This window comes from Delphinapterus leucas, chromosome 2 (genome assembly GCF_059928025.1).
Source record: "Delphinapterus leucas isolate spDelLeu-1000000601 "Yukka" chromosome 2, BTC_Dleu_Yukka2, whole genome shotgun sequence".
Classification (NCBI taxonomy): Eukaryota; Metazoa; Chordata; class Mammalia; order Artiodactyla; family Monodontidae; genus Delphinapterus; species Delphinapterus leucas.
This window is the reverse complement of record NC_143130.1, coordinates 32,860,289-32,887,139: the sequence shown is the minus strand read 5'-3', so window position 1 is coordinate 32,887,139 and position 26,851 is coordinate 32,860,289. Positions and strand designations below refer to the sequence as shown.

Genomic DNA, 26,851 nt, shown 5'->3' with positions numbered 1-26,851 from the left:
CCCACGGGGGAAAGACTCCAGAAAGCAACGTGGGCAAACTTCTCTGATGTTGTGTATTCCCTGGCTGACCCGGTGTCTTTCCCAAACACGCCTAGAAAACTAGAACAGGGCCAAGTTCTCCCTTGGGTGCGGTCCTGACCCCGTCATCACAGTCACTAGGTGGGCTCCAGAGACAACAGCAGCAGCAACAAAGAAGGAGCTCTTCACTAGGTTTCCTGAGGCTGCAATTTGTGAATAAACAAGGCCAGACTGAAAAACTATCATCACGCAACTTGGAGGCAAGTCTATTTAAAAAAAAAAAAAAAAGCAATGGTTCCAGATATAAAAATTACGATTCCATCCTTCTCTCTGAGACTTCCTTCACTGTGGTAACCATGGCTACTGCTTTCTCTCAGCATCTCTATTTTTAGAAAACTGAGGCAGGACTCCAGGAAAGAGAAGAGGGCCAGGAAAGGTGTGTGCACCTGGAAGGCACACACGACTTTCACTGGGTCTCTTCAAGCTGAATGCAATAATTTAAATAATTTCTCTCATGATTCTTTGAATCCCAAACATTAATTGGAACAAAACTAAGTCCATGTTCTCTCTCTAAATTATTCTAACACAATTTTTAAAAATAATGACTCAAAGTAGTATCTCAGAAGAAAAATACACATGACTGGGAACAAGTTTCCTATCTTGTAAATGCGTGGAGGAGATAACATCTGGAGCAAAATCAGTCTACTGACTAATGAGGGAGACGTGAACAAAGAGTTAATGTACAGGTGTTTCCAAGTTTCAAAAACCCTAAGGTAGAAAACTCTGAGATTTCAAGATAAATAGTAGGGAGTGCATATTTAACAAAATCTTTACTTTGCCAAAGAATGCAAGCTGGAGTTCCTTTAACTAAGGAGTATGCTCCTAAGTATTTAAAGATAACGGAATACTTCCAGAAGGGACCAGCAAGAAAGCAAAGCTATCTATTCCAACCAAAGTTTATCAGAAATGAAGTCGAAACATGTTTGAAATTGCAAGTTATATTAATCAGAAAAGAGGATTAACTTTAATGTTCAGTTGTATAATAAAAAGTTACATATGGACGTACAGTAAAAATCATTTCTTATTGTCATAAAAGTGTATCAGTTAGGTATTAAGCACTTATTGAACAAATGAGTTATATTTAAATCTCAGCTGTAGATATACAGACTCACATCCCAAACACAGCACAGCCAATTCAACACAGTACTTATCTGAACACCTCGGCTGAGTGGTACTTTTCTATCCAGCAACTCACATACTATAGCATCAGTACAATCTAGTATTAGCACATAACTCCTTAAGCCTAAGTAGCAAATTCTAAGCAGAAACGTGATATAAAGACACAGTTCCAGAGTACTGATACTGGGCATATCTACTGTGCTGGTGTTTGAGGAGTTGAGGGAGTTTCCCATAACTGGGGGCACAGGGGGCAGCTCTGCAGGACTGGATTCCAGCAGGGTATGGGCACAGCAAAGTGGCTCATCAGTGGGCTCTTCCCCCCTGAACTTTAAGCAGTGTTTCTGCCTGCATGACCCCAAGGCACATTCTTTGGTCCTCCTAGCAGATCTGTGTATTAATAATGATGTTTTCACTATTTTAACTGAGATTTCAGCTTTCTTTTGATAAGCACTAGTATGGTGCAACTTTTCCATGCTTATACCTTTAATCTATTTGTGTCTTTATTTTTAAACCATGTTTGTTTTAGGCTATATATAACTGGGTCTTGCTTTTTAAAACTCCAACCTCATGATCTCTGCATCTTAAATGAAGTGGTAGAGGATTTATATTTATTATTGATGTGATTATGTTTAAATCTATTTTTTGTTGTTTATAATTCATCCCATCTATCCCCCCGCCTTTTCTCTGCCTTCTTTTATAGATCCACTCTCTCTCCTCTGTTGGCTTATTAGCTACAACTCTTTGTTTTTCTAATTTTAGTGGTTACTTTATGGCTTATAGCATACATCTTTAATTTTCCAGTCTACCTTCAAGCGATATTACACCAGTTCACATGTTGGAAGAACCTTATGGTAGTATACTTCCATTTTTCCCTCCCAAACTCTGGGCAGTTGCTGTCATCAGTTGACTTTTATAGATGATATAAACCCTACAGTATATTACACGTTTTGTAAAGGCAGTCAATTACCTTCTAAAGAGACTTACTAAGAAAAAAATCTTATGTGTTTACCTATGCACTTGCCATTTCCAGCATTATTCATTCTTTTGTATAGACCCAGATTTCAAACTGGTATCATTTCCCTTCTGCCTAAAGGATTTCCTTTAATATTTCTTGCTCTGTGGGCCTGCTAGTAGTTGATTCTCAGCTTTTGTATGGCTAAAAAGTTTTTATTTCAAGTTTGCTCTTGAAAGATATTTCCATTGACTACTATGAAATTCTAGGTTGACAGTATTTTTCTTTTAGTATTTAAAAGCTGTTTCCCACTGTCTCTTTGCTTACATTTCTGATGACAAGTCTGATGTCATTCGCATCACTGTTCCTCTGTAACTTGATTTTTTTCATCTGCTTTTCCCTGTATCATTGGTTTTGGGCAATTTAGTTAAGGAGTTTCCTTCATGTTACATTAGAGCAGTGGGATCTGTGGGTTTATAGTTCCATCAAATTTGATATATTTCTTCATGTATTTTTTTCTAGACCGTACTCTTCTTTTTCCTCTTTCATGGGAACTCCGATTATATGTATACTAAGTCCCTTGAAGTTTCCCCCGATTTCACTGATGGACTTTCCATTAAAAAATACTTTTTTCATGCTTCAGTTTGGAAAGTTTCTATCTGTTCAAGTTCACTAATCTTTTCTTCTGCCATTGATTCCATCCAGTGTATTTTTCATCTCACATATTATAGTTTACATTTCTAGAAGTTCAATTTGAGTATTTTTTTTAAACTTTCCATGTCTTTTCTTAACTTTCTGAATATGTGGAATACAGTTAAAATAACTTTTAGTGTCCTTGTCTACAAATTCAACATCTGTGTCAGTATGGTTCAGTTTTGATTGACTAATATTTCTCCTCATTGTGGATCTGTACCTGCTTCTTGGTATGCCTGGTAATATATATATTTTTTGGTTGCACTGTGTGGCATATGGGATATTAGTTCACCGACCAGGGATCGAAGCCATGCCCCCTGCTGTGGAAGTGCAGAGTCTTAACCACTGGACCGCCAGGGAAGTCCCTGCCTGGTAATTTTTTATAGGATGCCAAACACTGTAAATTTGACCTTGCCGGTCACTCATCCCACTGTGTTCCGGCTTCCCCTGTATCTGATGAGAGTTCAGCATCATTTTTATTATTGTCCCCCTTACATAATACATCTTTATTTTGCAGCTGCTTTAAGAATGTCTCTGCTGTTGGCTTTCAGCACTTTGGTGACGATGTTTTTTTAAGCTACTGTGCTTGGCGTTCACTGAGATTCTTGAATCTGTGTGTTGATATCTCTCATCAGTTTTGGCCGCTGGGTCTTTAAATTGTTCTTCTGTCCCATTTTCTCTCACCCCCTCCTTCTGGGACTCCTATTACATGCATGTTAGACAACCTGCTGTTCCACAGATCTCAGAGGCTATCCCATTTTATTTTCATTCCTGTTCCTCTTGTGTTTCAGTCTGGATAATTTCTATTGACTGGATTTCAAGTTCACTCACTGACCCTTTCCCTGCTGCATTCAGTCTGCTATTAAACCATGAGGAATTTTTAAGACTGTAGTTTTCATTTCTAGCATTTCCATTTGGCTCTTTTTTGTGGTTTCTATCTTTCTGTGATATTCCTCATCTCTCCATGCAAGGTGTATACCTTTCCAACTAGATTCTTTAACATATCATAGCTATTTTAAAGTCTCTGATAAATCCAACATGTCTATTCTACTGACTCCATTGACCGTGTCCTTTCATGGCCATGTATCCTATTTTCTTTCTTCGTTGCACGTCTTTTTGATTTTGATTGTAAAGCAAACACTGTGTTTAAAAGCACAGTGGAGACTGAAGTAAAAACATTTACCCCCAGAAAAGGGCACACTCTCTCCTGTCAGCCCACTAGTTTGTGTGTCTGAGTGAGCTTGGTCTGGGATTTGTGGCAATGTTAGATTTCATTCATGCTGGCTTCCCATACCTGTGAGCATGATCAGGACTTTGGATCTGAGCACTAGTAAGATTCTGGATACCTCTTTATGCTTTATAGCTTAGAGACTTGCTTTCCAAACTGTGGGAGATCTCTTTCTGCTTCACAGCTTGGCTGCCAGCTTTTTGCACGACTGGCTGCTTCTCTTTCCTCTCCATTCTGCTGCCCAACCCCTAGCCTTTGGAAGGCAAGATCTGCACTTGGGGAAGGCCCTGGAGGCCTGAGAGAGATGTGCTTGGCCTCCCTGTCCCACCTCCGTCTTTGGAGTGCAAGGGTGGTACACCAGATGATCTGAGGCTCTCCAGAGAGGGGCTCTCAGCTTTTCTGCTCTCCTTCCAGCCCTCAGGACCTCTGCTTTCCACTCACTGAGGAAATTTTTTCACTTCCAGGGCCCCTCCTCAGACTTCAGAGACCTGTTGTTTTGGCTCACCAGAGGCCCACAGAACTGCAGCTGGATTCTCTCAGCTCCTGCTCTGTTCCTGGCTTTTGCATACTGCCCTCTGGAGTAGGTGAGGTCTGTGGGGAGTTGGTGGGGGGTATGCAGAATGACTGGGCTGGGGGTCCCTGGGATTCTCACCCTCTTGCCAAGCTATTTACTGCTGTTAACATTCTCAAAAAAGTTTGGCTGGTTCCTGCTCCCCTGTAAGGGGTGAAAACAATTGTAGGTCTCTTCTCTCTGAAAGATTTAGTTCATTTAGATTTCTCTGAATCTTGGCTCTCTGCTGAATTTTAAAAGCTATGATTTTGTGTATTAACCAGATGGTTTCAATAGTTAGGGCTGGAACAACAGTCTCTTGTGACTTATACATCCTAATCAAAAATGGAAGTCCAGCAGGGAACTATGGATATATTCAGTATCTAAGGGAAAAAAAGGGAAGTCCAGAATCCTTTTTAATGAATGTATTTTTTGCTAAAATTGTGGTTAGTATTAAGCACATTGATTGATTTATAAACTGGTATCAGGAGTGGTTGTCAGGGAAACAGGGATCTGAAATTGATTCGTTGGTTTGGTAAAAGGCAAAGGGCAGAGAAAATCCAGCTCATCTGCCAGGCTGGACTCTGCAGATGTCCATGCCATACCTTGGCAAAATGGTAATTAAACCTCTTTCACAGGGGTCAGCAAACCCCTGTTTTTGCAAAGTTTTCCAGGAACACAGCCTCACCCATTCATTTAAACAGTATCTGTTTCTGCCTTGAGCTACAGAGCTGAAGGTCCCTGAGAAGAGACCACAGACTGCAGGCCCAGCTCTTCACTCTCTGGCAAGAAAAAGTGCCCCAAAGGCTTGTCTTGGGGACCGTTGATCCACAGACCAACGTGAAAACATAGTGAGACAACCCAAACCAGAGGGCACATCTGATTGAGAAGCTTGTGGGTTCAACATCACAGTCTACTAGGACCCCGAACTCCTCATGTGGTTATTTCTGAAGCCCCTGAATGTTCAGATGGAGAGGCGTGCTTGGCTACGGCAGTTCCAGCACTGATTCTCTATTCCATGCGGTGCCCGCGTGCCCAGCACACATCAGACATCTGATGGTGGTGGTGAACTTGACAATCGAGTCTATGGCTTACAGAGAATCAGTGACGGAAGGGCCACCAGCTGGAAACCCTGTACCTGGCCACAGTTGTCTCTTCGGGACAGAGGAAGGGTATGGTATTGGTTGCAAGAGTGAAAACTGCATTGTGGTGGGGTTTTGTGGGGGAGGGGTGATGGGTAAGAACGGGATGAACGTAGCCTTTGGTCGCTCCTTTTTTGGTCATCAGGCATCAGAACTCTTTCTGTATTTGGGCAAGTCCTCCACTTTTGGAACCTGGTTGGATACAAAGCCTCTGTCCCTCTGTAGTAACTAAAAACATCTGCCACTCTCCTGCTCAGCTTTCCTGGAAGCCAGCCTGCCAGGTAGCTGCATCTATTCACAGCAAGAGGAAGCACAAATGTTCTTGCCCTTGGCGGCGGACGCGTCTGTGACACCACCCAGTGACATTTTAATAAGTTCCTTTTAAGTTACCAAAGGTTTCTGCTGCCCACAAATTAGAACCCTGACTGATATACGGGTAATTGAGAATATAGGTCCCATGACCTCAAATGTTAATTTTCATTAGCTGGGACAACATACATCAGCAGGAGAGGATGTGGAAGTTCTGTGGATGTGACAAATTCCCTGGAGCATGGGAAAACCCCAGAGGCACCTTACTTATGTTCACTTCCCTCGTCTAAAAGCAGTGTTGGGAGAAAATGAATTGGGGGCTCAAATGAATGAGTTTTATTATAACTATTAATTTTATCTTGAGAATTACTTAAGATCTATGTCACCTGAGCCTTCCACTTTTTTTCCTTTTAACAATCAATGACTCTACTTCTCATCATCAGGGTGGCTGTATTTCTCTTTCATTGTGTGAGTTTCAAGATTTAAGGTTTAAGACCTTAAGGTTTCAAGATTTAAGACCATAACTGTAAATACTGATTTAATTCCACACAGCTATTTATAATAAAGCTTTCCTCAGATAAATTAATCTTTATTTTTCTATATAATGAAGATCAAAGTTTCTGTTTAAAGTGGCTTAGAAGTTTTTTCCTAATAAAACAAAAATTGAGATTTCTTTTGGAAAGCAGAAGACCTCATTTCCCCTCCCTTCTTCAGCTGGTGAGGAGGATGCTAATTTTTGTTACCAAGAACTAAATTTCTAAATCTAATACATCCAAAGACCTTTCAGCTTATACTTTTGAAAAGAGTAATTGTGGATGAAGCACAACATCTCTTTTGATGCAGGTTAACAAGCAAGTGGCACTTCCTAACAGAACTAAGGAAATTTATGTTAAAGCCAATCTCACAAGTCATAATTTGATCTTTCTAATGCCCACTTTTGTCATAAGTTCAATAAATCAAAAGTGTTTTAAAATCATTTTTACAGCTAAAGATTCTGGGAAATGTCATTCCTAAGTATAACAAATGGCTCATACTTCTAAATTTCTTTCTTCTGCAGAGTCTAAAATACTCTGCAGAAATCAGAGTCATGTAAAACCAGAGTCATCCACACTGAATTTTATGAGTCCATTCTTTTGCCATTGAACTATGTCAAAAGGACAATTTCAAAATAATTAACGTGTCAATTCCTGCCTTAAAATGATAAATGGGTAAACAAGTCACACGGTTTCTAAGCTATAGAAGCCGAAACAACAGCATCACAGAAATTATGACTGTCTCAGTTTTCTGTTATTCTACTTTTGCGATTGCCTCATATGTAAAAATTTTTAATTGCTCATTTGCATACTTGATAATGATGTATTTGTCAATTTTCATGATTTTCTCTATTACAAGAAACTAGGGTTTCATGTCACAGCCCATGAAAGCAGGCATTGCGGAGTCCCTTTGTGGTGGCCCTGACTCTGTTCCTAGTACACGCCGCCCCCCGCCTCCCCACCCCCTGGTGACAACAGACTGAAGAACAGCATCTAGCACACAGATGCACGTCTTCTGAGCTGTTTGATTTAGGTCACAGGGAAATAGGGGGTCTGATTTAAAATGTTCCAGGAAAACAGTCAAAAACCGAAGGCAGGATATCCTGCCTGTATACAGTTCAGTTTTGTGAACAGTTTACAAGGCTGTTATTTCACTTGCATAATAAACCACAACATGGAATTGGCACCTGACAAAACTGCAAAGTGTGAGACTTCTTTAACATGTTGCTCTGTTTAGATGACACAGTCAGTAGCAATGCCAGTTCTGTTTCCGGCAGCTGTTTTTATTTCCCTGCTTTGTCAGGAAAGCTCACTTAACTTCTCTGAGCCTCAGTTTCTCTCCTCTTAAAACGAAACGACCGAGCTTGCTGTGAGTTGTAGGAAGCTCTAGCCAGATGCTGCCTGGAATTGAGTGGTGTGACACACATTTGTGAGAGAATTTTTTGTTTTCTTTTTGGGCATGAAGTCTTTTTTCTGAAGGTGCAGGCCCTGGAGCTACTGTTTGAGATGAAAATGCTGCTAGAAGCCTGAAGAGCAGCAAACTTTTGAGTTTCATTTCGTTTCATTTCACTTCATTTCATTTCAATGATAACTTACAAATGATGCTGTGAGTTTTTACCTGATGAAGATTCACATGAGTTCATTTCAGAGAAATTTCAGGACTGCTATGTACTTACTTCCCTCAGGAGGCTTGAGGCTAATAAGAAACACGCTGAATTTCTCAAATGTGAAGCATATTTGCAGTCAGAGGAGTCGACACCCAGTACTTTCACAAAATTCAGTCTCAGGAAGTGACTGTGTGACTATGTGAGTTGTGTACTGGGTTCTCTAAGACAGTTTTTCACAGAGCAGGGGGATAGAAGTTGTTTATGTACATAATTGTGAACTATGGCAGACAACATTAAGTGGGAGGGATGGCCTGCCGTGGGAATTCAGAGGAAGGAAAGTATTTCTAGCTGGAGGAATCGAAACATGACACCTGGAAAGAGAAGCAGGCTTTTGCCACATGAAGAAGGTGGAAGCCCATTTCAGGCAGAGAACAGCCTGAGTTGTGGCATCAGGAAGTAAAAGCATGAAAGACTCTACGGTAGAGAATGTCATTTAGCGTAAAATTGTACAAAGGGGAGAGAGATGCTCAGGCTGGATTGGTCGGCGTGCCATTGATGAAGTAAACACAAGCCCTGATTTATCTCACGTAAGTTCAGGACCTCATGCGTGAGATGCGTCTCATTCTGCAGTCACAGCACCCTGCCCGCTGCACAGCCCAGCCTCCCCAAGGCCAGGGGGCACTTCTGGAAGGGGACCCACAGACACTAAAATTGTGGTCCCCAGCGAGAGCAGCTTGTAAACCCCACATGGCTCGGATGAGGCTCCATTCCTCGTCTGGACAGCGTCCTTCGCATCCCTACCCACGTACCTCGTGGAGATGGAGACCTGCCCTCCTCCTGCAGGGCTGCCCTCTACCTGAGCACTCAGGGTCCAGTCAAGGGCCCTGAGGAAGGACGACAGGCGATCCAGCTGAGAAAACATATCCTCAAACAACAACAAATCAACTGAAAACAAATATGCCCACTAACTGATTTCACATATATTGGTAATCCTGGTGTTCCATAAGGAAAATGGTGTAAACTTCTCAATGTCTTTAAACATTTAGGACGGGTTTGGAATTTAGGAACTATCTTAGCATTTAAAAAATTTTTTTTACATCAAGGGAGTAATGGTGATTATCTCTGGGTATGACTTATGAATGTTATTTATTTATTGGCTAGTCTGTATTTTCTGATTTTGTTTCCTAAAATAAATATTCTTTTGTGAAAATACTTAATCTATAAAAAAAATTCATAACCTTTCAGGTTGTTTTCCTCATTTCTTTGTCTAAACATTCTTAAAAATTCAGTTTTAGTATATTTAACGTCTTTATTAGGCATTTATTATGTGTCAGGCCCTGTAGAAACACAATGGGAACAAAGAGACATGGGATTTCTGCCCTCAGACCTCAAGCTATGCCTGCTCTGTTTGCTTGGGACCATAATCACATATTTTTTAATTTCTGCAAAAATTAATAGAAAACAAACATTTCCACTGACCAGCCCTGCCTCAAGGCTTCTGCACTTGATGCTGCCTTTGCCCAAATTTTTGTATGTTCACCTCAGAGGGCACTTGGCTGAAATGTCACCTCATAGAGAGGCCTTTCTTGGCTACCCCTCCTAAAATTGCCTCGCGTGTCTCCTTTTCCTTCTTACTTTATGTTTACTAAGAATATTTTACTCACTTACTGAAAAAATCATCTGTGTTTACTGTCCATCTGGTTCCATGAGGGCCAGAACCGTGTCTTGCATTTATCTGAGACTCTGACTTAGGCTGACACGAGCTACTCCCAGGATGGAGCGTCACCGAGAGACACCATGTGTGCGGTTACGGGGTTCTGCTCGCAGCCTGCTGGCTCCTGCCTCCCCAATGCCGGAGAACTCCGTAATCCCGACGCACACCTGGCCCCGGGGTTGGCAAGGATAGAGAGTCTGCATTCCTTAGTATGATACACTTAATTCATTTGATTTATCTCTACTATCAGCCACACTGATATTTTCAGCTATTTTCTAATACTGACCATTCAGAAAAAGAAAAACTGGCTGAAAATTAGTTGAGAGTAAAGCACCCAAGTAGAAAAACTTAAAATGGACAAAAACACTTAAAGGTGCTGTCAACATTCCAGAACAGCACCCTGACCCGTGACTGGGGATGTCAGCTCTGATGTGGGGGTCATACTGACGGAACTGTTTTCTAGAAAAAGAATATTTATTCTTTTTATTAGGAGTACAGAACTTAATTTATCCAACATTCTTACAACACATATTTATTAAATATTTACAAAGCACCAGGTACGGTTCTAGGTGCTAAGGACACAGGAATGATGGAGCTCATGTTTTAGGCCACAGAGGTGGCGAACACCTGTGTGCCAACTTCATTCTCGGCTTCTTACCCTTATTTTCTGTCACCTCTATCTTTTCAATTATTTTTAGTGTATTTTACTTTCCCTACTTAATCTACTGCTTCCCTATAAAACTTCTTAAAACATTTTGGATCAAGTAGATGGAAATAAATGAAAAATAAAAAGGTAAATAACCATAAGTGCTCTATTTCTAGTATCTACAAAGTTTTAATTCTGTATAATAAAGTGTAGTAGAACTTGCTTTGTTGCCTGTATGAAGTGGACAAGTGCTAAGTGATATTATGTTAATATGGGATCTATTCTATGCCCTTCTCCCTTCATCTGCCAACATTCTAAGAGAGAGAGAAAGAAGAAGAAATACTGTGGCCAAGAGCCTGTCTCTCATGGATCCCTGATTTTTTTCCCCACTACTTGCAGGAGAAGGGAAGCATTACATCATCCTATGGCTGAATTTATTTAAGAAGTGGATTTCTGTATTTCTCATTTCTCCTCATGGAACAGATGGCTAGAAACATTTAAGCAGAACAGATCAAGGTGAATAGGAAAAGAAAACTTCAATATTTAAAGAACTAGTTTGGCAAGATAAATCCAATTCTTCAGATTACCTCTTAGAAAAGGGAATTAATTTCAATCATAGAACAAGGTTCAACTGACTCTTGAGAGGACCCTGGTAGCTATAAATTTTTAAAAATGGAGCTAATTCAAGGAGAAGGAAGACAGAAGCAAAAGAACACCAATGAAAATCAGAACACCTTCCTGTAGCTAATTTTTCTGAAGCGAGCTCAGCAGACTGGTCACATGGGGAGAGTCCTTCCTCTCCAAAGTCCACGCTGAGTCCAGATACTGAGAGCACGGGCCGGGAGAGAGCTGACCAGGAGCTTCCCGAGGTCTCCCAAGGGGAACTGGAAGCAGCATCTCTGGGTCGTAAATGGGAGAGACAGTGGGTGGGCAGGGAGGCGAGATCAGGAGCCAGCTTGTGTCCACTGTCCTGCACTCTAGCACCTGCTGTGAGCAAAGTTCTTGTCCTTTTAATATGTTCCAGGAACAAAGCCTGCAGCTGAGCCCTGGGCTGGCTTGTTTTGGATGAGGCTGCCCAAAGGGCACTGGGAACAGATTCCCATAGGACTTTCCCTTCCTTCATGGACTAGATCTCATGTTAAGAGTTCAGAGACGGAAAGGAATAGTGAAGATGGTCTGAAGTGGGCTAACGAAGAGAAAGAAAGAAAATAAGCATTTTTTTTTTTTTTGCCACATATAATGCAAGGCTATCTTACGAGGGCAGCCTCACTTACAGCTCTGCCTTAGAAATGCAGCAAAAAGTATATACTTCAACGTCATCCCAGCCGCAAATTCACGAATCTGCTTAATGTCCTGGAATTCTTCGTACAGAAGTTACTGTCTGCATACAAGAGACTAAGTACTTCAAGAGACAGGATTTCTTGCCACAATGAAACATTTGTTTAGTATCTCATCTTTAAAGAGCCTGCCTTCACAGGTCTTGACAAACTGCTACTCGTGTTACAAAACTTAAAATGCCCCAGGACAGAATAAGCCTGTGAATGCTAGTTATGAATAATGGTTACTGACAAATGCAGAGTATAATTAAAAACAAAACAAAACAGACAAACAAAAAGTGTATACCAACCACATGCATTTGACTGAAAGATACCTTCTAAATGTGGGTAAGCATCAGCAGGGGAAACTATGTTGAGCAGTGCGGCGCTGTATGCCCGTCTTTAAAAGTCACTCTCTGACTCACGCACTTACTGGCATCAAGGAAACTCACCTGCAAGCAAATCGCCAGGTTCACTCTACAGCCAAACGAGGTGCTAACGGCCCGTGGATGGAGGCCCAGGTCTTTAAACAGTTTTGAGAATGACTGGGTGAGCGCTATTCGGGGCCGTTCTTCTGCCACCACTACACAGGTCCGCACGCGGGACAAGTCCAGTCCTCGTGCCTAGAAATAATGACAGCAGTAGGAGGTCAGCCTTGCCAGTGTTAGGGGTGTGACCTGCAGGCTCCTTACCCAGATCTGTACAACAACAGAAACTCCACACAGATATTCATTCCCAGGGCTCTCTGTGTCTGCACCATTAACCAAAATGCTGTAGAACATGTGTAAATGAAAAAACGCCCATATCGGTAATCAAGGATGCCATTACAAACATATTTTAAATAACTCAAGGAGCATAATGAGGAGAAAAGTTGAAGAAAAACAAGGTGTGGATAAAATAATTAAAGGACAGGGTTTGGGGAAGAAAAGAAGCACTTGTATACACTCCTGCCAGCATGGATACACAGGAACATCCATCGGAGAGAAATGAGAAACCTGCTTGTAATATAAGAATGGAAAATGAAAACATCTGGGCAGCTTCTTAAACACAGCTCTCCTTTCATGTCCTGAGACGTAAAAGGTCCCAGATAAACTGTCACAAGGAAGCACAGCTCAGTTCTGCCCAAATTCCATCTAGTGAACGAAATGGCAACACCCGGGACAGGAAACGAAGTGCCTTAAAAGCACAACACTCCCAAGCGGAGCTGAGGAAGAGCAAAACGCGCAACGGGAGTGGCAATGAAACAGGAGGTGAGGGAGCGACAGGGTCTCCATCCCCACACAGGACAGTCGCCAGGAGCCATCAGCGTCCTGGAGAGCTGACAAGGGCACCTGAGCTGAGGAGGGACACGAGTCAAGATAACGACAACCTTCCATACGTGCAGTTACACAGGGAAAATTAAGTCCAGGTAACACGAATGACCCTCGACACATGCGTGTTTTGGGAGGCAATGCACCCTGGGCTTTGAGATGGTGCTCCTAGAGCCACAGATTCAAAATTTGGCTTCAAACTTTACTAAATGTAAGAACCTGGAGAAGGTGCTTAATTTCTCTGTAACCTAAGTTTCCTCATCTTTAAAATGGAAACAATAATGGACCTATTTCAGAGAACTACTGTAAAGGTTAAATTAATCAATTATGTAAAGGGCTTAGAAATCACTTATTATTTCATTTGGTTATTTATAAATGCACCTATAGGTAAAGTTCATGAAACGTACTCAATCATTTTATAGCATAATATAGGTGGACATGAATAATAATATTTTATAAATTTCCTTTGCTGTATAAACATATAACTTCAAGTAATATTTATTTATGTAGCTTAATGTCAAAGTTATCTTGCATTTTGCTTTCTTGTTCAAGCTTAATGCACTAGGTCTGAATAGGAAAACAAAATTCAAAAGAGAGAAATATATTGCTTTACTAATGGCAAGTGTATAGATAATTTGTATGTGTGCATATATACACACAAATATAATCTGTGCATATATCTATACATACACACTCACACATATCTGAGCATATAAACAGTGAATAGTTGGAATATTAACCAAAATAGGTCATATAATTATTCTCTCCTAGTTACTTGAATAAGGACCACATAATTTACTATGAAAATATGTCTATCAAAAAGTCCTTGGGGCTTCCCTGGTGGCACAGTGGTTGGGAGTCTGCCTGCCGATGCAGGGGACACGGGTTCGTGCCCCAGTCCGGGAGGATCCCACGTGCCGCGGAGTGGCTGGGCCCGTGAGCCATGGCCGCTGAGCCTGCGCGTCTGGAGCCTGTGCTCCGCAACGGGAGAGGCCACAACAGTGAGAGGCCTGCGTACCGCAAAAAAAAAAAAAAAAAAAAAAAAAAAAGTCCTTGGCTTAAATGAAGGGAAATGTTGTTATTGTCACATAATGGTAATTGAATATTAAAAAATAAAACAAAGGCACTGTTCGCTGGATCGTAAAAATGAATTTTGGTTAGGACCCAGGTCTACCAATCAGGGTCCTCAAGGAAAACGAAATGAGTGGCTAAATTTAGACGTATGACTCGAACCCCAGCGTTGGAATAAAACTAACTGCACTCAAGAACTGAATTCACCAACAAATCAAAAGGCAATTCAGGACTCTCCAAGTAGCCCTAACAGAATTAAAGACATCAATAACATACACTCTGACCTCTAACTCTGGCAGTGGGAAAATATCCATATAATAAAACAAGGTTTTCACGTGAAAACAACTTCGTCAACCTCAGGTGACAGGGGACCTTATGTCGGCTTTTCTGAAGGATCATTTAGCCTCACCACACCTACTCCACACCCTCTGACACTGGTGCTTTCCCAGGATGCTGGCAAGTGTCCCCCAGGCACTCTGAGGGCTGCTTACCTTGAGGGATTCTGTCTGCGAGCCCAGCCCCTTGGTACACAGTTCCATCACTGAGTAGGAGCAAAATGTATCCCGGACTTTGTATTGACTCACGGCAAGCAGCCACAAGGCAGGGTTGGTCTCCAGCTCTGCAGGTGGGATGAGGATGGACTGGTGCCCGGAATACACGCTGCACAGAGAGATGGGAGGGCTCAGTGAGGATGGAGAATGGGGGACCAGCCAGCCTCTGAGAAACACCTACTGTCCATTTGCAAGAGGGGACAGTCACACCAACTCTACTCTCCGGTATTTGTAAATATAAAACAAAAGCGTATTTACAAAAACATTCTGAAAAATACAAAAGAACTATGGGATTATGATCCGCAGTTACTGCCATTTTGAGCACTCATTGAAAGATCTCAAAGCTCTGATGCTGTTAGGTTTCTCTCAAAGCTGCTATATTCACAGAATAGACTCTCACAGTGGGAAAACACAGGACTGAATTTTGGTAAAAGGTCTGGAAGTTCAGAACAGGAGTTAGCAAACTAGATGCTGCCTGGTTTTGTAAATAAAGTTTTATTGGGACACGGCCCTCAGTCCTTGCAGTACCACCTGCAGTGGCTTTCACACCAACGGGCAGAGCTGAGGGTTGCGACAGAGACCATGGAGACTGAATATTTACTAAACAGCCACTTGAGGAAAAGCGTGCCCAACCCTGGTTCAGAAAACTGACATCCAGAGTAAATAAAAGGAAACTAAGACAATTAGAAGAATTAGGATTATAATTTTACTTCAGAATGATCCAATTGGATTACCAAACAGAACTAAGGAAAATACAATCATTCTCTAATTTTACCTTTACATTAGAGAGCACGGGGAGAGAAACAAGAGGCTACATATTTTGTTTCACCATTAATTAATGGGGCAACTGTGATTTTAAAATAATGAAGTATTTGCCAAACTACATTTTCAATGGTATTAATTTTGTTTGGTTTATGGCTACAAATCAACATTAATAGATATATGCTATAACAGAACATCCTAAACTACCTTCTAAGATTTATGTAAAAGAGATTTTATTTTTAAAATTGAAGTATAGTTGATTTACAATGTTGTGTTAGCTTCAGGTGTACAGCACAGTGATTCAGTTATACACACACATATATATATATATATAAAATATATTCTTTTTCAGATTATTTTCCCTCATAGGTTATTACAAAATATTGAGTATAGCTCCCTGTGCTACACAGTAGGTCCTTCCTTGTTGGCTATCTATTTTATATATAGTAGTGTGTATATGTTAATCCCTCTCCCCACCACCTTCCCCTTTGGTAACCATAAGTTTGTTTTCTATGTCTGTGGGTCTATTTCTGTTTTGTAAATAAGTTCATTTGTATTTTTTTTTTTTTTTTTTAGATTCCACATATAAGTGATACCATATGGTATTTGTCTCTCCCTGGCTTACTTCACTTAGTATGATAATCTCTAGGTCCATCTATGTTGCTGCAAATGGCATCATTTCATTCTTTCTTATAGCTGAGTAATATTCCATTGTATATATGTACCACATCTTCTTTATCCATTCATCTGTTGATGGACATTTAGGTTGCTTCCATGTCTTTGTAAATTTCCAGGCTACTGTAAATAGTGCTGCAATGAACATTGGGGTACATGCATCTTTTCAAATTAAGACTTTTCGCCAGATAGATGTCCAGGAGTGGGACTGCAGGATCATGCGGTAATTCTATTTTTAGTTTTTAAAGGAACCTCCACACCGTTTTCCATGATGGCTTCACCAATTTACATTCCCATCAACAGTGTAGGAGGGTTCCTTTTTCTCCACACCCTCTCCAGCATTTATTTTTTGTAGACTTTTTGATGATGGCCATTTTGACTGGTATGAAGCGATACCTCATTGCAATTTTGGTTTGCATTTCTCTAATAATTAGCAAAGTTGAGCATTTTTGCATGTGCTTGTTGGCCATCTGTATGTTTTCTCTGGAGAAATGTCTTCCTAGGTCTTCTGCCCATTTTCTGATTGGGTTGTTTGTTTTTTTGATATTGAGCTGCATGCACTGTTTGTGTATTTTGGAGATTAATCCTTTGTTGGCTGCATCATTTGCAAATATTTTCTCCCAGTCCGTAGGTTGTCTTTTTGTTTTGTTTATGATTTCCTTTGCTGTGCCAAAGCTTAAGTTTAATTAAGTCCCATTCATTTATTTTTGTTTTTACTTCCATTACTCTAGGAGATGGATCCAAAAAGATATTGCTGAGATTTATGTCAGTGTTCTGCCTATGTTTTCCTCTAGGAGTTTTATAGTAACCAGTCTTACATTTAGGTGTTTAATCCACTTTGAGTTTATTTTTGTGTATGGTGTTAAAGAATGTTCTAATTTCATTCTTTTACACGTAGCTGTCCAGTTTCCCCAGCACCACTTATTATTTTTAAAATTTATTTATTTTTGGCTGCGTTGGGACTTCGTTGCTGTGCGCAGGCTTTCTCTAGTTGTGGTGAGCGGGGGCTACTCTTCGTTGTGGTGCGCGGGCTTCTCTTGTTGCAGAGCATGGGCTCTAGGCACACGGGCTTCGGTAGTTGTGGTGTGCAGCTTCAGTAGTTGTGGCTTGTGGGATCTACAGTGCAGGCTCAGTAGTTGGGGTGCATGGGCTTAGTTGCTCCGCACCATGTGGGATCTTCCCGGACCAGGGCTCGAACCCGTGTCCCCTGCATTGGCAGGCAGATTCCTAACCACTGCACCACCAGGGAAGCCCAGAAGACCCCCAGCACCACTTATTGAAGAGACTGTCTTTTCTGCATTGTATTATTCTTGCGTCCTTTGTTGTAGATTAATTAACCATAGGTGCATGGGTTTATCGCTGGACTTTCTATCCTGTTCCACTGATCTGTATTTCTGTTTTTGTGCCAGAACCATACAGTTTTGATGACTGTAGCTTTGTAGTATAGTCTGAGGTCAGGAGGCCTGATTCCTCTGGCTCCATTCTACTTTCTCAAGATTGCTTTGGCTATTCGGGGTCTTTTGTGTTTCCATACAAATTAAAAAATTTTTTGTTCTAGTTCTGTGAAAAATGCCATTGGTAATTTGATAGGCATTGCACTGAATCTGTAGATTGTCTTGGGTAGTACAGTCATTTTAACAATATTGATTCTTCCAATCCAAGAACATGGTATATATTTTTATATATATATATATTTATATATATCTTTCCATCTATTTGTGTCCTCTTCAATTTCTTTCATCAGCATCTTACAGTTTTCAGAGTACAGGTCTTCTGCCTCCTTAGGTAGGTTTATTCCTAAGTATCTTATTCTTTTTGATGTGGTGGTAAATGGGGTTGTTTCCTTAATTTCTCTTTCTGCTCTTCTGTTGTTAATGTATAGAAATGCAACAAATTTCTCTATTAATTTTGTATCCTGTCAATTTACTGAATTAATTGACGCGCTCTAGTAGTAGCAAACCGAATCCAACAACACATTAAAAGGATCATACACCACGATCAAGTGAAATTTATCCCAGGGATGCAAGGATTTTTCAATATTTGCAAATCAGTGTGGTATACCACATTAACAAATTGAAGAATAGAAACCATATGATCATCTCAATAGATTCCAAAAAAGCTTTTTATAAAATTCAACATCTATTTATGAGAAAAACTCTCCAGAAAGTGGGCATGGAGGAAACATACCTCAATATAATAAAGGCCATATATGACAAACCCACAGCTAACATACTCAACAGTGAAGAGCTGAAAGCATTTCCTCTAAGATCAGGAATAAGGCAAGGATGCCCACTCTCACCACTTTTATTCAACACAGTTTTGGAAATCCTAGTCACAGCAAGCAGAAAAGAAAAAGAAATAAAAGGAATCTAAATTGGAGAAGAAGAAGTAAAACTGTCACTGTTTGCAGATGACATGATACTATACAGAAAAATTCCTAAAGATGCTACCAAATGGTTTTTCTTGGCCTTAGTTTTAAAAGTCTTATTGTGGTAAAATATGCATAAGGTTTACCATTCAGCCATTTTAAAATGTCACTCCAGTGGCATTAATTACGTTTACAATGTTGTGCAACCATTACTGCTATTTATGTCCAAAATTTTTCACCATCCCAAACAGAAGCTCTGTACCTAACCCATCACCACTTCCACCTCCCAGGGCCTGGTAACCTCTAACCTACTTTCTGTTTCTGAATTGCCTATTCCAGATATTTCATTTAAGTGAAATCACACAATATTTGTCCTCTTCTGCTTGGATTATTTCTCTTAGCATATTGCCTTCAACATTCTTCCATGTTGTAGCATGTGTCTTCAAGGCTGAATAACATCCCACTGTATGGATAGACCACATTTTATTTGTTCATTCATCCATCAATGGATCCTTGGGTGGTTTCTACCTTTTGGCTACTGTGAATAATGCTGCTATGAATAGCACGTACAAGTATCTGTTTAAGTCCCTGTTTTCAATTCTTTTGGGTATGTACCCCAAAGTGGAATTGCTAGACCACATGGTAACTCTATGCTTAATTTGCCGAGGAACTGCCAAACTGTTTCCCAAAGGCTGCACAATTTTACATTCCTACCAGCAAGGTACGAAGATTCCAGTTTCTCCAAATTTTCCCCGGTACTTGTTATTTTCCATTTTTTTAAAGTACAGCCATCCCAGTGGGTGTGAAGTGGTACCTCATGGTGGTTTTGACTTGCCTTTCCCTAATGACTCATGATTGAGCACCTTTTCATGTGCTTATTGGCCATTTGTATGTTTTCTTTGGAGGAATGTCTAATCAAGTCCTTTGCCCATTTAAAAAATGTAATTGGCTTTTATTATATCACTGATTGAGGAATCTTAAGCCCCTCCGTCTGTTGAAAACAAAGATTCAGAAGTGTGAAAGTTACCCAATAGTGAGTAGTTCATCATTAGAGCTGTATTCACACACACACACACACACACACACACAATGTTTTAGGATACAGCATTGTAATGCTGCACTGGTTTTTCTTTTGTGTTATTACTTGAAGTTAATGTGTAAGCCAGGAATGTTAATTAATCTGATCTCCTCTGAAGGAGTATCAGAATAAGTAAAAGAAGACATTGCCACTTTATTTCAACAATTCTATGCCAGTCAGGATTCACTGCACAGGCTGTATTAAATCTACTCAAGCATCTCAGAGTACACTCAAATGCCACAGTTATTGTAGAAGAACAGAAGTTTCATTTAAACCAATGTCTCCTTTTAAAGGACAGTGCTTCTTCAAGGGAGGAGTAAATAATGAGCGGAGAGTTAGGGCTCAGAGGAAACACCCCCGTGAGCTGAAGGCCCTCTGAGGTTCCACCCACCTTCCCTAGACCACCCTGGGGATCCCAGCTGAGCAAGTGAAAATCATAAGCAAGAACTTTAAAAAGAAGGTTCTTAGACTAAGTCTGTCATGTACAAATAACTCACATGCTCTTTGGACGTATTAGAATAAGCACCATTTAAAGAACCTGTTAAAGCCTTAGCCTGATGAGGTGGGCTGGGTGTGCCTCTCGGATGTCCCTTCAGAAAGGAACAAACCTGTGATATGCTGCGGGGCAGGGGCGGGTGGAGCTCAGGAAGCTCCCGGTGGTGCCGGTTGCCCTGTCCAGTTCTCTGGCCGCCTTTTTACTTGGACAGGTATGACCTCCATAAAAAGCCCTCCTACTCCCAACTCCAGCTCATGACGGCTTTCAGAGGACCTTTCCTGTTTGTAGTGGAAACACTGGCTCCCAGGGATCACACACTCCCAATGCGGAGCACTAGGAAGAACGGTCTTTTTAAGGAATGAAAGTGATTTGTTGGCAGATGTGTTCTAACTTGGCTTCTAAAGATGGATTCCACAAAACTTAAATCCAAGACACACGGTTAAAAACTTCCCATTTTTAATATTAAAAGGAGAAAGTGGGATATGGAACCACATACAAACTACGATTATAGCTGTGAAGAAGGGCAAGAGCACAGGAACAAACACAGCAGGATACTAAATGGGGGCTAGGGTAGGGCAGCGGGACCCCGGGCGTTTCTCTGCCCATTTGTCAGTTCTTAGGGCACTCATTCATTTCCATAGAATATGACCCATAAACACATTCAAAAACACACACATTTCTATCCTGGAATACCTCTATCACACATTTCTTATCAGGATAACAAAATGCTACAAGTTGGTAATTGCTTTAGATTCTCCTATTGGAGCTTAATACATCAAAACATCAGACAACCAACAACCAATGTGTGGGGATAAGATGTAGGTGTTATTCTAGGAAGGATATTTGATAATCAGGTGGGAATTTTTCCGGTGGTGGCTTTTGGATTTTTTGAATTTTACTTAATCCTTCTGAGCAAGGAAATCTGATAATGGTCAGAGCCCTCTGTATTTAAAGAATTAAATGAAACTCAGAATGGAATAAGAACTTGTTCCAAGTTGAGTTTAGATGAACTTTAAAGAGCTCTGAGGATGTGCTGACTGCTCTCAGTAACCAGGAGAAAGGATTATTATGCCCAAAACCTTCCTTTGAAAGTTTTCAAATATTTCCTTTGAATTCCTGCTGATGTGAAAGTTTTGTTACGCACAAAACATGCAAAACTACACATTCCAGTGGAGCCCTGTGGAAAAGTATAAAAATTATTTCTATAGTCAATATACAAAAATCAATAAGATACCATTCCAGTAATTATAACTCTCAACATTCTGTCAATTTTTCTTTAGGATTTGTCCTTGGGAAATTGATTTCGGCCTTTAAAGACCACTTTACAGTGTGGCTATTTAAGAGATCAAACAGCACGACAATATATCTGCATTACAATACTGACACCTTGGTCAAACAACTACTTACTGCAAGTAGCATCTATCCAGTAACACTTCTGTACAAATTTAGCTGAGCCCTTGCAGTTTGTGAAAACACGCTTTCATCTGGAAGTCCTTGTAGCCAACACTGTGGTGCTTTAAAAATCAGAGTTTCCATCTGGTTGAGAATCCGGCATGTTTTGTTTTCTCACTTCTGAACCAACAACCACCAAGAATACGCACTGGGGGTCTGAAGTCGAGCCAAACACCTCCTTGGCTCCCGCAGCGCATCAGGGCTGCTCCCCTCACACCCGGAGGTCCTGTGGGCTGTTCCTGAGCCCTTGTCTTCAGGGACCATGAGAGCTAAGGGAGACCCCTGCCCCTGAGGCCACCGACACAAGTGGCAGCCACCTGCGAGGGCGACGTGTTGGACACCGGTGTTTTGTGCCACAGGCACCGTTGCACCCTCTGCCCTTTGCAACGCAGCGCTCAAGGATCAGCCCCCACACCACATCTGGCGTGATCCTGAATTAGAGCTTTCTTTGTAGCTCATGTACCAACTCCAATGAGAAGCCTCAAGGCAACAATAAGCAGGAAGAAATAAAAATAACGGAAAATTTACCTCTGCTGAATGGATATTAAAAGGACAATCTTGGCCAAAAATGGGATCATACACCAGGTAACAGCCCAAGATCTAACACCCTCGCACATCATGCACCATGTAAATCGTTAATTATCCACTAGGAAACATGCCTTTTCCCTCTTTGAAAAGTGATGGTGCACAGTTTTCCGTTAGCACCAAATGTTATTCAACCCATTCGTGAATCGGGGTTAACGAGACCACCTTAATTAGATTGCCCTGCATGACTTTTATTCCAGCTCAAATTTACACCACTTCTCTGACACTGAGGACTTTTACATTTTCTGGCAGGTACCGAACACAGTTAATGACATTGGAGCCCCATGTCTTGGAATCGAAATGCAGGTAAAAACCTTATGATGATCCGCTTAATTATGACAATCTACCCATATTGTTCCCAGCATTTTCCTTTTACATGCTTTCATAAGGAGACCAGAAATGAAGAAAAGGAAATACAAATCACCCACTGCTAGCTTTCTCAAGAATATACACCAGGATAAATGACTTGCTTGATCAGACTGTTAGCACATGAAAGGGTAGGGTCCAGTGTGGAGTTCAAGGCTAGAGAATATAAGCATACTTGTGAAAACTAAACATAGTTTCACCTCTATCCTCATTCCTATAAACAGAAGACAACATTAAGAAAAGGTTATTAAATCCTAGTAGAGGACAAACAGAAAACCTGATTCACCAATTTTCTACTTGCCCTTTTTTTTGCTCAATCCAACGAAAGTCGATTTGTTGCTTCATTTATTAACCAACACTGATTTCTTGGCACTGGCTATAAATACTTCCCTACTTAATAGCAGTTGCTTATAGGGAAGAAGATTATTTCCTGTGAATTTCTGGAACCTGAACTATTCTAGTTTAGATCTTAACTTCAAAAAGAACAAAACAATTTAAAAAACACTTTGGGAATATTTTCTCTCAGCCTCTGGCCTGCTCCCATTCTCGCGACAGTATCTTTTGCAGAGCAGAGATGATTAATTTTAATAAAGTCAGCCTATCAATTATTTCTTTCATGCATCATGCCTTTGGTGGTGTATCTAAAAGTCATCAACAAACCCAAGATCATCTAGATATTCTCCTAAGTTTTCTTCTAGGAGTTTTATAGTTTTACATTTCACATTTAGGTCTATGATCTATTTTGAGATAACTTTTGTGAAGGCTGTTAACACCTGTGTCTAGATTCTTTTTTTTTTTTTTTGGCCTGTGGATGTCCAGTTATTCCAGCACCATTAGTTGAAAAGACCACCTTTGTTCCACTGTATCATTGTATTGCCTTTGCATTTTTGTCAAAGATCGACGGACTATACTTATGTGGGTCTATTTCTGGGCTCTCTACAATACCAAGAGTGAACCCTGATGTAAATTATAGACTCTAGATGATAATGTGTCAAAGGTAGGTTCCTAGTTTGTAAAAAATGTACTACTCTGGTGGGAGATGCTGATAACAGGGGAAGCTGTGTGTGTGGGGGTGGGGTGTGCATGGGAAATCTTTGTACCTTCCACTCAATTTTGCTGTGAACCTAACAATACTCTGAAAAATAAAATCTAGATAAAAAAACAAAAATAAAAAATGTCTGAACAGGAGAGAGAGAGAGAAAAAAAGACATTTTGGTAACTAATATAAATTTGTACATTTGTAATTCAATGATTTCAGATTATTAACTTGATAAAACATACAAAGAATTGATAACTCTCACAATTTGGGCACCCTGAGCAAGGCAGCCACACAACTCACGACAACACATGTCACCCTGTGGTGTCACGTGGGTGAGCCTACTGAGCTGGGAGGGTAGGGTCTGTACCACGCACTTCAGTTACTCCAAGGAAAGTTGTTTTCCTTTTTAAAACTTTTACTTAGGTATAATTTGCATATCATAAATCTATCCATTTGCAGTACAGAATTAAAAGAACTCTGACAGTTTTGCAGAGCGTATAATTATCACCACAATGCACTTCCATCACCCTAAAGGCATGCCTTGTATTCATTTGTAGTCAATCCTGTTTTCAGCTCTAGCCCCAGTTAATCATTATTCTACTTTCTGTCTCTATAGATTTGCCCTTTCTGAACATTTCCAACAAATGGTATCACATGATACAATCATATAATAAGTGGTCTTTTGAGTCTGGCTTCTTTCAGACTTGGCATATGTTTTTGAAGTTGATCCAGTCTGGGGAGAATTTTCATCTTAACAATAATGAATTTCCTAATCCATGAATACCAACTGTCTGACGTGCTTTTTAAAACAGGTCCAGTTTTTTAAGCAAGTCCATTGTGATCTGTTTCTATAATGGATTTCAGAACGAAGAAGTTTACAGCTGTTATGTATTTATTTTTAGTGCTGCAGGGGTCATAGCTGATTTTGTGACTTCTGAATGAATTTGCAGGTAAGACATTAAGCAAAGGGTCACTGCCACCCTCTCTGTACAATTCCTCTAGAGAGTCCCATTGCTGCTGGTGACATGTAGCAGGACTCACTCCAACCAGCACCTTCTCTGTGGATTTCACGGGGCTTGGCTGGGTGAGCCTGCAGAACCAGAAGGCACTTTTGCCAAGTAACAAGAGACAGTTGCCTATAAAGCTGTAGTTCAGAATAGGTTTCCTTCTCAGCTGGCCAGATATGTCTAAAGTCACTTTGGCCCTACTGTTGGAATGGTATATCCTGAACTATTTTCCAAGAAAAAATTACCCACAATGCTATTGCATTCTGAACTGAGGCAAAAATCATTAAAATATTTCAACTGTTCAATTATATTTGCTTTCTCAAAAAGTTTAATTGTGGTGATTAGAATGATAGTGTTTTTAAAAAATATGTAATTGGATTTAGTCCAATTTAACCCAATTGAATATTATAAATGCATTAAAATAATTGTTTTAGGAGAATGTTTAAAGATGAGAAAATGTCTACTATTATGAAAAAAGGCAATTATAAGCAATTTCACTGTAGCATCTCAGTTTTATAAATATATTAATGTACATTTACAAAATTGTATGTGTACTTAAAGGTTTATGGGTGAAACCGTATGTTTTTTGGTGTTTGCTTTAAAATGCCCATATGGAAAAGGGACAGAAATAATCAGAAGGCTGGATGAAACCGAACTGGCAAAATAAGATCCACGCGAAGCTGGTTGTTGGGCCCTGGTGTTTGTTACAGTGCTCTTTATACACTTAAACATATACACTTGTATATGTTTGAAAATGTCAATAATAAAAAATAGTACTACATTAGAAAATAAACTCTGTAAGACTATATGCCAAAATGCTACTAGTGAGTATTTACTGTTATCTCTGGGTAGTATACTTATGGATGGCTTAATTTTCTTCTTTATATTATTTTGTATTTTCTAAAGTTTCTACAATGAACATCTATGTACAATTAGAGAAAAATGACAATAAACATTCATCCTCTCCATTAATACTTGTTGGCAGCTACCAGGAGCTGGGCCTGGGGGCTGCCAGCTGTGGAGTGGGGGCCACGCAGGGGAGTGGGGGTAGGGGAGCCTGTGGAGCTTCCTTCCGGCCTCCCGCAGCTGAAGTCAGGGAGAAGCCTGAGGAGGAAAGAGCCTGGATGCTCCCGGTGAACACAATTCCAGGCCTGGGACACCTGAGAAGATTTAGAGGCATAAGAAGCAAGCCCACGGCCTGGGAGTCACTTGGAAAATGGATTCCCAACAGACAGCTTCTGAGAATGGCCCCAGATTCTGTCTCTGTTGGTTTCAGCAAACTTTACGGAGACTAATTTTTCAGATGCTGGAGAGAGTGGCTACCAGGGCAGGTGTCCCTGTGGCACCCGGAGCTGGGCTGAGGAGGAGCCGCACCCTGCAGGCGGCCCCCTCCCGTTAGCAGTTCTCGCAACTGGTCTGAAAACACGTGTGTGATTTACTTACTTATATCGTAAAGGTGCAAAGACGAAACTCACCTACAGAGGCACCACAGGACAAACCCAAGTCCACAGTAAGGGTCCAGGCAGATGGCCACTTCTCTAGAGGGGTAGAGCTCACACTGCAGCTTAATAGAACGGCAGAAGGCACTGGTGGCTGCGTGAGACATCTGCAAGACAGCAAGGTCGCGTTAAGTGCACGGAGCCTGAGCCCATCCTAAGGACTCCTGTAACGGAACAAGGCTGCATGAAATGCACAGGGCCTGACATCTGATGCCTAAGGGTGGTTTTATAACAGAGAACAACTGCAGCCAAGCTTTGTTAGGAGAGAGCAGCCTGCTGATGTTCTCATTAGTCTTCCCATTTTCAAGAGTAAACCACAAGCAAAACTTCCTGGTCCCCCAGGACTTAGTAACCCTGGCCCATGAAGTCAGGACGTCTTGCATCTGAATGGCGGGTTTGACTGCGATCCCCACTGCAGCCCTGTACAGTAGGTGGGGACTTGTGACTCCTCACATCCCCTCTCCAGGCAGGGACGACACCTGACTTGTGATTCATCTCCAGGCCCAACACCACACCTGTCGTGCAACAGGGGGACCAGCAGAGCACAATGGACGCACGACTCCTGTCTCAATGATCAGGAAATGTGGCTCAGAAGGCCACACACATTTGTGCAGTAAGACATGCTCGTCATTTGACGGCAGCCCAAATCCAATCTCAGTGCAGCTACAGTAAAGAGCTTCTCCAAAGTCAGCAACCAGTCCCACG

General features: G+C 40.9%; 1 protein-coding gene across 4 annotated transcripts in view; it reads right to left on the bottom strand.

The window, feature by feature from the left end:
• DIP2C (DIP2 acetate--CoA ligase C (putative)) overlaps positions 1-26,851 on the bottom strand; it is a 363,448-nt gene that overhangs the window by 22,355 nt on the left and 314,242 nt on the right. For 3 of the 4 annotated variants that reach the window (XM_089906635.1, XM_022554535.3, XM_022554536.2), the window contains 3 exons: positions 26,123-26,253; positions 14,760-14,928; positions 12,340-12,510 (listed from right to left, as the gene is read on the bottom strand). In XM_089906635.1, coding sequence (XP_089762761.1) covers positions 12,340-12,510; positions 14,760-14,928; positions 26,123-26,253 — 471 coding nt within the window. The remainder of the gene's footprint in view (positions 1-12,339; positions 12,511-14,759; positions 14,929-26,122; positions 26,254-26,851) is intronic. The other variant, XR_016391944.1, reaches the window with a different exon arrangement.